This window comes from Chinchilla lanigera, unplaced genomic scaffold (assembly GCF_000276665.1).
Source record: "Chinchilla lanigera isolate Chin_1 unplaced genomic scaffold, ChiLan1.0 scaffold00046, whole genome shotgun sequence".
Taxonomy (NCBI): domain Eukaryota; kingdom Metazoa; phylum Chordata; class Mammalia; order Rodentia; family Chinchillidae; genus Chinchilla; species Chinchilla lanigera.
Genome location: NW_004955447.1, coordinates 19,153,078 through 19,167,158, shown reverse-complemented (window position 1 = coordinate 19,167,158; position 14,081 = coordinate 19,153,078). Strand labels below are relative to the sequence as shown.

At 39.1% G+C, this 14,081-nt stretch overlaps 1 protein-coding gene across 8 annotated transcripts in view; it reads right to left on the bottom strand.

Moving 5' to 3' along the window:
* The window catches only part of Fryl (FRY-like), a 266,366-nt gene that overhangs the window by 15,578 nt on the left and 236,707 nt on the right, over positions 1 to 14,081 (bottom strand). For all 8 annotated transcript variants that reach the window (XM_005392935.2, XM_005392937.2, XM_005392940.2 and 5 more), the window contains 3 exons: positions 10,841 to 11,044; positions 8,534 to 8,701; positions 2,309 to 2,556 (listed from right to left, as the gene is read on the bottom strand). In XM_005392935.2, coding sequence (XP_005392992.1) covers positions 2,309 to 2,556; positions 8,534 to 8,701; positions 10,841 to 11,044 — 620 coding nt within the window. The remainder of the gene's footprint in view (positions 1 to 2,308; positions 2,557 to 8,533; positions 8,702 to 10,840; positions 11,045 to 14,081) is intronic.

The window sequence follows — 14,081 nt, the reverse complement described above, 5'->3', positions numbered from 1 at the left end:
ACTTTTTATTTATACACACACTGATTTAGAAAACATACAGCAGACTGGGGATATAGCTCAGCGGCCTAAGCACTTGCCTGGCAAGCCTGAGGTCATGAGTAACCCTTTCAGGGCCAGGGATATGGCTCAGCGGCACAAGCACCTGCCTGGCGAGGGCAAGGTCCTGAGTTTGATTCCCAGTACCAGGAAAAAAAAAAAAAGCATACAGCAACCTAAACTTTCTAAGAAGACATGAGTAAGTGTTTACACTTAGCATCTTTGGAATAGAACTCTTAATTTCATGCCAGTACTGTAAAGTAACCCAAGTCCTATAATGTCCCACTGCTATGAACTAATGTCAGCAAGTGCTTTGAGTCAAACAGATTAGAATGCTTTCATTTCAAATCGTCAGTTTTAGGCAACATTTTATTTGAACAGCCCCATTAATGATGTTCATATTGAGAAGTTTTCATCACCTACTTTTGTTTCAAGGACCAGGTTAGGTGCTTTATACAGATCATTTTATTTAATCTCACAACAATTCTGTGAAGATTAGGTTCTATTATTATCCTGATTTATATTTCACAAAATTAATAATGTGCCTAGGTTACTGGGTAGGAAATGATAGAGCCAGAATTTGAACCCAGAAGCACAGATTCAAAGCTAGTGCAGCACATACTGACAACTTAGCTACTTTATGAGCACACACTATGTGTCTTGTAGTATGGCAGATAGTAAAAACTGTCTCAAAACAAGCCTTTGCCATTCTGTTTGAGGAACTGATAATCTCAACAGTTAGATAATACCTACAAATGGAACAATGAAAAAAAATGTGTTTGGCTTGGGTATTCTAGGACTGAGATGGTAAAGAGGAAGAAGTGCAAGTCAGACACGCCACAAAGCAATGTTTTACTGAGTATGTAAACTGCATGGTTCACATTACAGATAGTCCCATAAGCCTTTGTAGGAATTACAGAGCAATTTGTGTGAAACAGAGGGACCTGAGTAAAGATTGGAGAAAAGTATCAAAATAAAGTAGGTATCTGCAGAAAATATTATACTTTAGAAAGGTTAATTTTAAGGTGATTGATTTTAAGAAACTGTCTCCGGTGACCTAAAGTTAATACACCTCTTTGTTTACCAGGGATGTTCAATTCTATTTCAGCTGTAGTGTCTGCCTAAAAAAAATATTTAGCTTCAGCCTTTGGAAGGGCAAAGAGTATTGACCTTAACATTATTTCTGTTGCCCCTGCACATGTGTATGACTGAGTGAATCCATGCGCCACTGCTATGTCCAAATCAGCAGCATGAAAAAGATGTCTCTAAAATTCATTATTAATAACTGGACATACTTTAAAATACAGGAAAGCATTCTAGATACACTGAGGGTGAAAATCTCCTATGTGTTTTATATGTTAAAACTCATTATCAAATAAACTACAAATGTATAGTATTTATTGTAAAACTCTGAAATACTTGATTATTAAATATTAAATTTGTATAAAAATAATTATCAAGGAGCTTCAGAATTCCAAATGGAGAAATAGGATGTACTGATAGAATGCATTGTTAGATATCTTTAGAACATTGTGCCATAAATATTTATAAAATTTAAATAGAAGAAATTAGACTGTGTCATAATTCTAATCATTACAGCGCAATCTGATTTACAAGTTTCCTAACAGCCACCAAAATTTCCTTTAAAAACTATATATAATAGCTGACTAGTCAACTTAGCCCATGAGTGAAGAGAAAGTCTTATTTGGGAATTCCTCATACTTTCTGATAATATATTTTCAATATATGTAGCATAAACATTTAAAACCTGAACAATGATAAAGGAACAATAAACCAAAGTTTGGAATGTAACTCAGATGTTTTGTTTTTATTTTGTTTTTTTTGAGCAGGGTCCTCCTATGCAGTTGAGGCTGGCCTTGAACTCACAGCAATCTTCTTTCGAGTGCTGGGATTACAAGCACGCGCCATCACATCTGCCTTCTCGGATTTATTTTGATATCACAGAAGTTCATTCTACTATGGATTTTAATATTAGCCATTTGGTATCTTGCCTACATTGGTATTCGGTGTGCTGCTCACACTCTTTCTATGGTTTGGGAATGGCCTACGTGTGCTTCTTTTGTGAACATCACAGAAAAACACTCATCATTGTAAGCCCTTTTATCTTTAAATATGAAGTCAGAAAATAGGATTACTAACAAAAACAACGAAACAGAAGTAAGTAAAGTAAACTGGTACTCTGAGGGAGGGTAGCGGGGAGAACAATCACCTCACTGTGATGTTTGTGATTATGTGATTATGATTATCTTACCTGGACAGTCCAGAGAAATCTGCTTCTTCTTCTTCACATCTTTCATCGAGCTCTTTCAAAGCTAAGGTAACGTCTTCCTCACAGATGGACTCGGGATAGCTTTCAGGAGCCAGATGCTCTGGCATTTCAGTTTCTTCTAGATCAAGAATTCCTTGACACATGAGAGAGTCCTGCTGCTCTTGAATAATATATGGTCCTTCATCATCAAATTCTGTAACATTCTCCTCCTTTAATACTGATCTTGCGTCCTGTGAAATAATCACAGTACTTTTGTGGACTCTTACAACATAAAAGAATTCTACCTGATAGTCTTCACTTACATGGTCTAATTGTCAGTGTTTTTGAACTCTCATTATGTAGAATTGTTTTCTAAAATGGTCCCGGGTTTTCATTTTGTTTTTTGGAAGTGCTGAGGGTTGAACTCGGGACTTTGCACATGGTAAGTGAGTTGGTTACCACTGAGTTACATCCCCAGCCCTAAAATTTATTGAAATTATATAACCTATTGCCACATACAAAGTTCAAGGAGGATTTTCCCCCCTTCTCTCATGTATAGGATTCAGGCGCTTCTTGGAAACAGGTCTTTTTGTTTTCTCGTCATGGGAAATATGTTTTCCCATACATATACTAATTTTATATAAGTAAAATTTCACATTATTACTATAAATTATCTCTTATCTGAGCTACCATTTCTATAATTGTGGCAGAACAGTGAATTTCTAGCCATCAGCAGGGGAGACGATTTGAACCATGAACCCACTGGTCCTGTGGGGCTGCCCACAGCTGCAGCAGATGCTACCGGTCAGAAGGATGCAGAGCCCAGACAACCCGGGCAGCCTTGCTGGTATCAGGGGTCAGAACTCTCGTGACCTAAGGGCTGTTTTCAGTTAATAAGACTACAATAAGTCTTTTCAGTTTTAAGTATTAGTAAATCACTGAGTAAATCATCTTCATCACTGAGATGGAATTCATAAAAGGAAATATTAAACTTCTGTCTTTTGAAATTAACTGAATTGCAAGGTCATTTATCAAAAAGAGTACCTGCATTCTCCTAACTCTAATAATAATGAAAATATATATTGAAAGGTGTAATACTAATGGTTTCCCCTTCCCGTCCCACTGCTGTTGTGTGACAGGCATGGGGTAGAAGCTCAACAGGTACTGGTTAAATAAATACACTACCATTATCTAAAAAAGAGAGATACTTCCAAAGTATAACATAATGGTGTCAACACCAGGTTTTAATTTCCAAGCACATTAGCTTAATCAGTTTGAATATAAATACTAACAGTTTCACAGTATTAGGACTAAAGATTGGCTTCTTTCAGTAGTAGACCTAAGTAACTTCAACTGTACAGCATTTTTTATTTCTTTTTCATGAGCAAAAATAGAATTTTCCTTCTAAAGCATGAAAAGTAAGGGCAAGTCCTTAGGTTATCCTAGGTCTTCGTTTATTTATCTGAATAACTCATCTATCAAATGAAGGATTTCAACCAGATTTTGGGTGGGTTCTCTGCTACAAGTTTATTCCTGACGATGGTTTGCTCACTATCTAAGAATGAGGTTAGGCTAATGTACAAATGACAGCTGTACATACTAGCACATAAGGTAAATACAATCAGCAACACAGAACGATCACTGAAACTCAAAATGATAACAATACACATCTGTCTGTGGGAACTGAGACTATAATTTCTTTGGAAAAAACAGCGTATGATGTTCTTGGAAAAAGACCAAGAGGGCTGATACTCTAGGAGGAAGCGTTAGGAAGGCATAGGAATATGGGTGGAAAGCACAAAGCATACTAATGGATGAGGGACCTGGAAATAGTTCAGCAGGAAAGGGGACCTACTCAGTCTTCATAGAATAGTATTTAAACATAGAGTAAAAGCCAGGTAGGGCAGTACACATTTACAAGCCCAGTTACTTGGAGACTGAGGCAGAAAGATTGCCAAGCTGGGCGTGGTGGCACACGCCTGTAATCCCAGCACTCGGGAGGCTGAGTGACCAGCCTGGGCGGCAAAGTGAGGTCAAGGCCAGCCTGAACTGCATAACGAGACCCTGTCTCAAAAAGACCAAAAAAAAAAAAAAAGAAAGGTTGCCAAGTTTCAGGCTAGCAGCACTCTTTCTCAAGAAAAAAAGAGAGTGGGACATAGCTCAGTCCTTTTTGGATTCAATTCCCAGTAACCCCCTTTCTCAATGATAACAATACAGTAAAATAATTTTTTAATCACCCCAAAAGCTTACAGTGAATATATTTTACAGTGTTCATCTGAATTCTTTCTTATTTAAAGAGGTAAGCATTAATCATTTGGAAATATAATTTATGAGATAGTGCTAGAAATATTTCTACTAGAATTTTTTGGTTTTAATTTTCCCTTCCATATCAGTGTGAACACACTGTGTTATTACAAACCAAATGTATTAGCTCAAAGCCACTTTACACTTATATATGGTTACTGCTTATCTCTGAATTATAATTTCAAAACAGTTTTATCAGTAATTATTATCATATAATATACACTGAAATTTTCTAACAACACCTAGATTTCATGAAGAAAGTACTTTTGGACTAGTGGAATGGATTTACTTGTTTATATGTAGGTTATGAGAATCAAATTTCTTTGGATTTCACCTTCCCAGACAATGACACATTCATATGCGTTGTAACAGTGAAAGACTCGGGGCTGGGGATTTAGCTCAGCGGCAAAGCGCCTGCCTGGCAAGCGCAAGGTCGTGAGTTCGGTTCCCGGTACCGGAGAAAAACCAAAAACCAAAAACCAAAAAAAAAAAAAAAAAACAGTGAAAGACTCATTTCCTTAAAAATTTTCTGTGGTCCATGAATTAGATTCCTAGCTATTAATTAAAACCTTCTGTGAAGGTTAAACTAAGAAATACAAATGAAGAATTTGATCTTTTCCAGAGAGCAGAGTTATTTGTAGGAATTACAGACAAGGAAGAGACAAACAGCTCTAAAGGTTTCTCCATGACACGAAATGCATTAGCTTTCTCTCTTTTACCTTCACAATATTAACATAAGTTGAGGGAAAATTTCAAATGAACTCTTAGGAATACACAGAAGTATTCCTTTAATTCATGTAATGGTTCACATATTAAAATTCACTATATATCTTAAAAAGTTGCTCTTAAAATGTTGATTTTATTTTAATATTTTAGTGCTTTCCTAATTTTTTTTTAACAAGTAGCAATTTTGGGTCACTGGACACTATTAAGTACATCAGGGAAAAGCAAATGAGGCTAATACTGTATATACACCAGATGCTATGTTATGTTACTCCCAGGTAGACAGCCGTTCTCATCAGAACTGTTTGTATGTGAAATGGCATGGTTTTAAAACTCTTCATTCTCATCTACCAGTGATACAACGTGTAGTAACAATGAACCTGCTAACTATGAAAGGAAGAAAATACTGAATTGAGGTATTTTTCTCTCAGAAGAAAAAAAAATATGCCAAGACACTCTACAGTGCTTGGCAAATAGGTCCATTTAATATGGGGATTTGCAGTAACACATTTCTAATCAATATGAATTCTAGGAGGCCATTTCCTATGACTTTAACTCATAACCAAAAGTAAAAGATTTCCCCTTTTGTTGATGAAATAACACACACTCTTACTACCACCATGTCTTTGTTAAAAACATGTTTCTCATGTTAGTCTGTTTTCCATTGTTTCAGATGAACAGATCTGTTGGTCTCTTCATGTGCTATGACCCAAACCAGACACAGCAGATTAGATTAACAATTAGTAGCTCTGCTTGCTTACACCTCCCGACGAGAAAAAAGAATTCCACTGAAGTTGCTCCTCTCAGTCCTGTCAGTTTGCTCCTGCAAATGCCTTTCATACTGACGTGCTGGCTGCATTCAGGCTCTGCTTATCTCTAGCTCTACCGTTCCAGCACATCTTGTCTTTTCCAGTCTTCCCCCACACCTCTGTGGTAGACACTCTGGGAGAAGACAACTGAGGCTGCCACCCTCTCCCAAGGACAGGCTGCACATGACAGGTACTACAAGCTACTTTCCATGAAGAAAAGCCAAGATTTGGAAAAATCAATCAGATCGTGTCCTTCTGCTTAAAACCTCTCGATGGTCACCTGCCGTGTGGCCTGTAAGGTTTGCCATGGGCACACAGCACCCCCTGCCCGGGCTCCTTTCCTCCAGTCTCTCCTGTTCACTGTGCTCAGGCCCTACTCCCCAGGGTTTTGTTTTTCATAGGCCCTAGGGCCTTCCAACCTACTGCTTTCTCTGCCTGGAACATTCCTCCTCTACATCTCCCTCCCTCAAATACATGTTACTGTTAGAGTTCCACAGTAATGCTGATCAAATGACCACTTTCTGGTATATTACTTATAGTTCTTATTTTACCTATTACCTGTCATTCTTACTAGGATCAAGTACCATAAACCAGGAGTCTTCGTGTGTTTTGTACCGCCATACAGCCAGTGCGTACAGTAATGGCTAGTACCAGGGTCTCCGTAAATACTGACGAAATGAATGAGCGAATGCTCCCATACGTTGTATTTCCATCTGCTGTCTGCACAGTCCTTGTCACATGAGCATTACTGCCATGGTTTGGACCTGAATGGCCCCAAGTGCCCCTGGTGGTAAAGGCCTGCTCTCCAGAGCGGTGCCGTTAGGAGCTGGTGGCAGTGGGCCCAGGGGCGTCTGCAGTCAGGGGGAGTGTGCCCTTGAAGGGCATCGCGGAGCTCTTACCTCCTCCTTTACCTCTTGCTTCTGACCCCTGAGGTGAGCAGGTCTGCTCTCCCACATGCTCATGAATGATGTGCTGCCACAGGCCCAACTGATTATGGACTGAAACTTCTAAACTACGAGCCAAAAAGAAATCTTTCCTCATTTTAAGTAACAGAAAGTGAGCATACAGGTATTTTTGGAAAGACTAAAAATCTACATGATCTCCCATTATCTCAAGATAAAGCCCAAGTCTTAAATGGCATTCAGGAATTTCTCCTGTTGTTTCTCTTCTTTTTCCATGCATTTTATCCTCTAAAAGCACTGAATTTCCTGCAGTTACCTAAATATATCATTCTAATTCACACTGTTACGTGTTTCCACATCTTGTTCCTCTGCTACGACGGTCCCAGTGGCCATGAGGCATGTCCTTTACCACCAGCACTCCTAATGCAAAGCTGGTCACTCTCCCCCGGGTTTTCACAAAGGCTTGAACTTACATGTATCACTGAATTTCTCATACATAAATGTAATTTTAAAAAAGCTTTCTCCACCCCTTTAATATAGACAAAGCACTCCTTGAGAATAGGTCATGCCTTCTTCTTCTTTCTGGCATCTAGCTGGAATGCCTGGCATTTAGTAAAATCACAATGTACATTTGATTAACTGAATTATCTAAGCCTTAGCCATATTAGCCTAAGCAATTTGAAAACTGCTAGTAAGGAAGCCAAATGCCTTCATTTAAAAATATATCTGTTTACTGTTAGAATGAATATGTAATAACATAAGAATTTTCTGTACTAAAATAACACAATCTAATAGCTGATCAGTCCAGATCTAAAACTACGCTAATTTTATGAACAATGACAAAAATACAGCAGTTTCCAAGACTTACCAAAGCATAAGAGTATATATCATAGAACTATAACAAATACATTTAATAAATAATATTAAAAAAACACTAAGAAAACTAATACTTACTTATTTTTGGTCAGTCAATAGCTTGAATCTGGCTTACTTCTCACAAGCCTTTCCAAAACACATAATACTAGTGGTTCCAAAGTCTTTTGAAAAGATTTCCTTGTACCAACTGCTAACACAGCTGGCCTGAGGTCCTAACCCAATCACAGCACCAATCACATAAACCCCACTCAAAGCAAAAAGGGGAGGAAAAACAAAAGCGGTCCTTCAAAGAAAACGCAGTGCCACAGACGATGCCTGCCATCCCTAGCAAAGCACCTGCACGGTAACCGCATCATAGTCCGCAACACAAAATGCTCATTGAAATACTTGAGATGATTTTTAACCTGTAGGTCATTTCCTTAACCTATCAATTTTTTAAAAAAAAAAATTAGATCTGGCTTTTTTCTTTAGAACAACCCAACAGGTTAAAAATACTGGAAACAAAATCAAATAATTAGCACATCAATGAGAACTCTTTTTATAGAAAAGCAAAAGATGTAACAGAGTGCTACAAGAGTCTAGATTGGCCATGCACCAGTCCTATGTCTCCCCACCTCAGGCAGCTGGCTGCTAGCATTATCTAGACAAGCCTCCAAACTTGGGGTATCATCTCTGATTTGAAGCACGTCTTCTGTTGCATTGCTGCCAGTGGAATCTTGAGACTGAAGCAGCAAGTCAGGGTGGTCTTGCATCATCTCATCAGCAGCAGAGTCATTGTTTAGCTGAAAGAAGAGATGATCAAACAAGAAATTCATTTACGACCTTGTGTCAGTCACAAAAGCCGCAAGGAATTTTTCTATAACATAAAACATTTTAAGGGCTTAGTTAGAACTTCAGAATTTCCTAAAGTTACTTTTTATTTCATTCAGTCCATAGCACACTGGGTGTTACTAATGTAAGCAGCTAACCTGGCAAAACTAAATATGCATTCATGCAGGTTTTAACATTTGGCTAAAGAAGCAAAGTGGGGATGTTCTACCTACTTTAGCCTGAAATCCCATTTTTATGCTCATGTGTTGTGGTGTGGTTGGTCTGGGGCTTTGTCAGGGCCAGTCTCCCTGTGGCTGCAGAACCAAGCAAAGCGGTTTCTCAAGTATCTTGAGGTGGCGCTGACTTGAAACCGTGTCCACAGAGTTTGTCTAGCATATGTGGGGCTCTGGGTTCAGGTTCAATCCCCAGTACTGCCAGACACAAGGTCGAGTTGTTATAATGGCAAATACATTAGTGGCACTTTTTAAAAGTAGTAGTTATTAATTAAAAAAAAGAAAATATTACATTTTTTCCTTCTGATCAGGGTTACAATTTCCTCTGGGTCAATATTCAACATAAGAAAGATCAAGTTTATGATTTAGAATACACAGAAGCAAAAATTAATTTTTTCTATGAGGAGTTAACTTTAAATTATTATTTCTTTACCTCATTACCAATACCACTCTGAACAGGGTTGGCCTTACACACAGTCAGCTGTGCCCTCTGGCTCTCAGGATAGCCATCCTCAATGAAGGGCTTAGGGTATTCTATACCAGAAGGTTTTCTTCCTCACAGAACCCCTGTGAGGCTAACACCTTTGGGTCTGTTGTAACGCAGAAGCTGGGTGACGTGACCACTGTTACACGGCGAGTCAGCTACATTACAGCAGCCCAGAGGACAAGCCAGCCCTCCAGCACATGGCAGGTCACAATGGCCTCGACTGTGTCTCCTCAGGCTCAGTGGCCAGGAACCTGACCGTTCCTTTAAGTGAAGAGTCCCTTGGAGGACCACATTTTCCTTACAGGCATGCCTTGTCTAAGGCAGAGCAGAGACAGACCCCCTGAGCCAAATCCATTTACAGCTGTGTGTCTGGGACAGCTCGTTTAGCTTCCAGAGCTGCAGTAGCCCTGCACACATGTGACCGGGGAGGCTGTGGTGACCAGGACATGTCAGTACCTAAGGCAGATTGGCGTCTCCATGTTCTGCAAGTGCTGATTATGGCTGTTGTCAGCAGCAGCAGTTTCTCATTTAATATGTAAAGAGGGTGGTGTTTAAAAGACACTGGGACAACAACGAGATTTCCTAAGCCTGGAAGCCAGCTACAAATTTGTAATCTGACATTTTGTCTAAAGCCAGCTCAGTGTAGCACTGCTGCAGGCACTTGACCAGCAGACAGACTGTGGGACGAATGGGTCTACTTTAAACCAAGGAGCAGTTTAGTCTCGCCTGCAAAAGGCCTCTCACTACCAGCTGTGTAACCACTGCTGACCCTAGGCTCCATGGCTGCTGCCTTATCACATGTGCCCTAGTGGCCTTGCATCACACTGCCATCTTTAAGGTCCCACCCTACCATGACTGCAAATTTAGTCCTCCTTGTACCCTGGCATTTCTAAATGAACAGATGATGCCTGCAGCCTTTACCTTCTCATTTTGCACTTAGTCTTTAACTCTCACAGCTGCCCTTGGGAGATAAGCCGGAACCTCCACACAGCTGACTTGCTCTTGAAGGGGACCGAAGCCATGCTCAGTGTCTGCATACTGCACTAACTAGGAGAAAAGCAGGTGTGGCCTAAGGAGCCGTGGTGTGAACACGCCAAAAATATGCATTGTTCAAGTGAGGACCTGAAAGTGTCCAGAGCCACTCGCCATGACCAGGAGAGAAGACAGAGGAAATGTATCCTAGCTGCTAATGAGTACACATGCCAACTTTATGCGTTTAGTTCTGTCGTGAATAACAGAACATGTCATTATTGCTGCAACTGTGTGTTCTCACTTCTGTGTGTATACTTTGCCCATAGTGAATTCTGAAAGACCAAGAAACAAGCAGTACTAAATGGGAAGTTAAGAGTTAAGTAAGACTCCTGTTGCTGCAGGCAAAGGCAACAGTATACCATCTGTGTGCGGGACAGGATCTGGCTTGCAGTGAGGGCTGCTTCCTCTTCTGAGGACTCGTCTGTATCCTCTTGGTTTGTCAGGTTCAGACTGGGGGTGCTGCTCGAGCACTGGTACTCCTGGAGGGATGGGGTGTCCCCTTTGTCAATGCTGTCCAGTGAGCGCCGACGGACTCCCCAGTTGAAATTGTCCATACTTTCACCCTGGAAAAGAAAGACATGATTTCTAAGACTGAAAATACATGCGTATAAGTGCAAATGCCAGGAAAACAGATCAAGATGAAAAATACTGAACACATCATCAAAAGCAGAGTTTCAATCAGCCCATAATTTCTTTAATATTTTAACCCATTATTAAATCTTTATGTTAAAGAGATCAAAATTCTTGATTGATAATCTGTTTTCACTAAGTAATTTTCTTGATGCTCTATCTTCTGTTACTAGGGGACCAACTAAATCTATTCTCCAGGCCATTTCTATACTAATACACAAACACGAATGTGACCACAAAGAGAACAAGTACATCACAGATAACAACAAACACTCCACAACACCAGGCTGCAACTTACCTGCAACTCCTGGTTAGCAAAAAGGAAAACACACAGAATTAGAAAGAACGAAGACGAACATTTAAAGATACACTACACTGTTTGGGAAGACTGTGATTTCTCAAACCCAAAGACTGATTCAAGCTCTGGACTAAGCTTTTTGTGGGAAGCCAACATGTGATTGAAAGTACGTTTTCTAATGCAAAATGTATTGTGAAAAAGTCAGAGACAGACACTTAATACAACATTTCTGATACACTTTAGCAACGCAAACGTTAAGGAAATCTTCAAATTTTACATAGATTTAATACTTGGTATAATGCACAAACTGAATTAAAATACCCACATTCAATTGACAACATATAGGGTCACAATTATTTTATTTTGTAGGATAGGTCTGGTTAAATACAATGGCCTTTTTTTACTATAAAATAATTTAAAATCAAGATCATAGCTACCAAAACATAACCCATAACCACTGCCAATCTCAAAAATTCAAGAGGAAATACGACACATTTCAATTTCACCCCAGTTATAGACTTGTATGTCATGTTTCTATTATTCTAAACTGAGCCTCCTTTTTTATAAGGATATAAGTTTTACGATCTTCCTTTGGCTCTGATACAGCAAATTACACTTGGTTGGCTCGCAAAGTATGATTTCTGTTCTTTTCCAAAGGAAAGGATTGTTCACATAGAGGTTTTTCAAATCATTTTTAAAAAATAAAGCAGAAGAAATCTTAGATGGAATGCAATTGTGCAAAACTCAATCAAAATCTGAGCTGTTTAGGTTGAAGACGTGGTCCAGGAACACTGTCCTTTTGGCTCTTGGATCTTTCCTGGCTGTTCCTCAAAAATATCTAAGTTCTGGGGCTCTGAAGGTCAGAACTCATACAGTTCTAGAACCTATCATTTCAAAACTATAATTACATAGCATATCACAGAATAACAGCAATAACCCTCAAAACATTATCTGGTGAACCGAAGAATATACTCTGTGGTCTTTCAAAGCTGGAGGATATTTTAGAAATTTCTTTAGTGATGAAATTAGCTTTTTAGCAATTTCCTATTATTACAGTTTAAGAAAGACTATGTCTAGGTTTTAGAAAACACATATAATTTGAGCTAGGCCTGGTGGCTTATGCCTGTAACACTAGTGCTACGAGAGGCTGAGGCAGGAGAACCACAAGTTCAAACTCAGTCTAGTGAGGTCCTATCTCAAAACTTTAAAAAATGTATGGAGCTGTAGCTCAGTACAAAGACCTTGGGTTCAATCCTCAGTACTGGAAAAGAAATAATTTGAGTGCTTAATTATGAGATATAAGTTAAACTCTCAAATTACTGTGATTTGAGTTAAAGAGAACTTCAGTAAGTATCTTCAGTCGATTCTGAGCAAAAGTCTACTAAAATCAGTATTTATTACCACTGACATTTTAGAGTACTGTATGAACTTGAAAGCATTTGCAGTGCTCTTTAAAAAAAAAAAAAAGGCAAACAGAAAAATACTAAGCTTACCATTACAAAAATGTCAAGAGATTCCCTTTAGAAACTTAAACTTTGGACTTAAAAACAAACAAATAACTACAGAATTTAGAAATCACATAAGTGATTCTACCCTATAAGGCCTTGGAATAGAGGAGCAGCAGCAGGTCTCTTGAATTTGAACTGATTCCACTTGCTTTCCAGGCTATGCAAGTCTGTCCTATTTTCTACAATATATTTTTCAAATGATAAGTGTGAATTCACTTTCAGAGGGGAATGAAAATCACTTTCAGAATAGAGGGGAAGGGCTGGGGATTTAGCTCAGCGGCACAGCGCCTGCCTGGCAAGCGCAATGTCGTGAGTTTGATTCTTGGTATCAGAAGAAAAACAAAAAACGAAAACAAAACAAAGAGTAGAGGGGAAAAAGGAAATGAAAAGGAAGAGAAAACACTAGTGAAGCAGCATCGGGTAAGGATATAAATTCTCGAAACTTTGTTTTTAAAGGTGCATTTATGTACACACTTGGATGCGAGGTGAAATTCATGAAGTGTGCATTAGTATAACATGGTACTGAATATGCAGTCCTTCTTCTTGGGGTCCTGTGAACCTGTTCAGGATCTCTACAGCTCCTTAGCTCAGGGAAAGGCATTTGTGTGCTTACCAACCACTGCAGTTATTCTCAGATCTGCATGGGAGGCAGGAGCATACTGAGGAGGAGAATCTCACCTCCCTAAACCAGTCTCCTATAATAACTAACAGTGTGACAGGGTGTGAGGTGGCACACTTCATCCACATCACTTATTAAAGCCAAAAGAAACATCCCCTTAGCCAGGCAGGGTGGGACACTCTTGCTATCCCAGACATCTAGGAGGCCAAGGCAGGAGGATCTGAAGTTCAAGCCTAGCATGGGCAATTTGGCAATATCCAATTTGGCAATATCTCAAAATAAAAAAGAAAGGGCTGGAAAGAAAGGGCTCAGTGGGAAGGCCCTAGGTTCAATCCCCAGTACCACAATCAAACAAACAAACAAAAAAAGAAAGAATAAGAAAAAGATTTCCTTGTGAGAGTTGATGGATGCATACTAGCTAAATTCTGATTCTATAGAAAAATATATATAAAAATATGGTACAGATACTTGATACTAAGGCATTTTAGTCTTCTTGCATGTAGATATTTGCAACAATTTTAGAACATATAGTTTATGACCTCCTC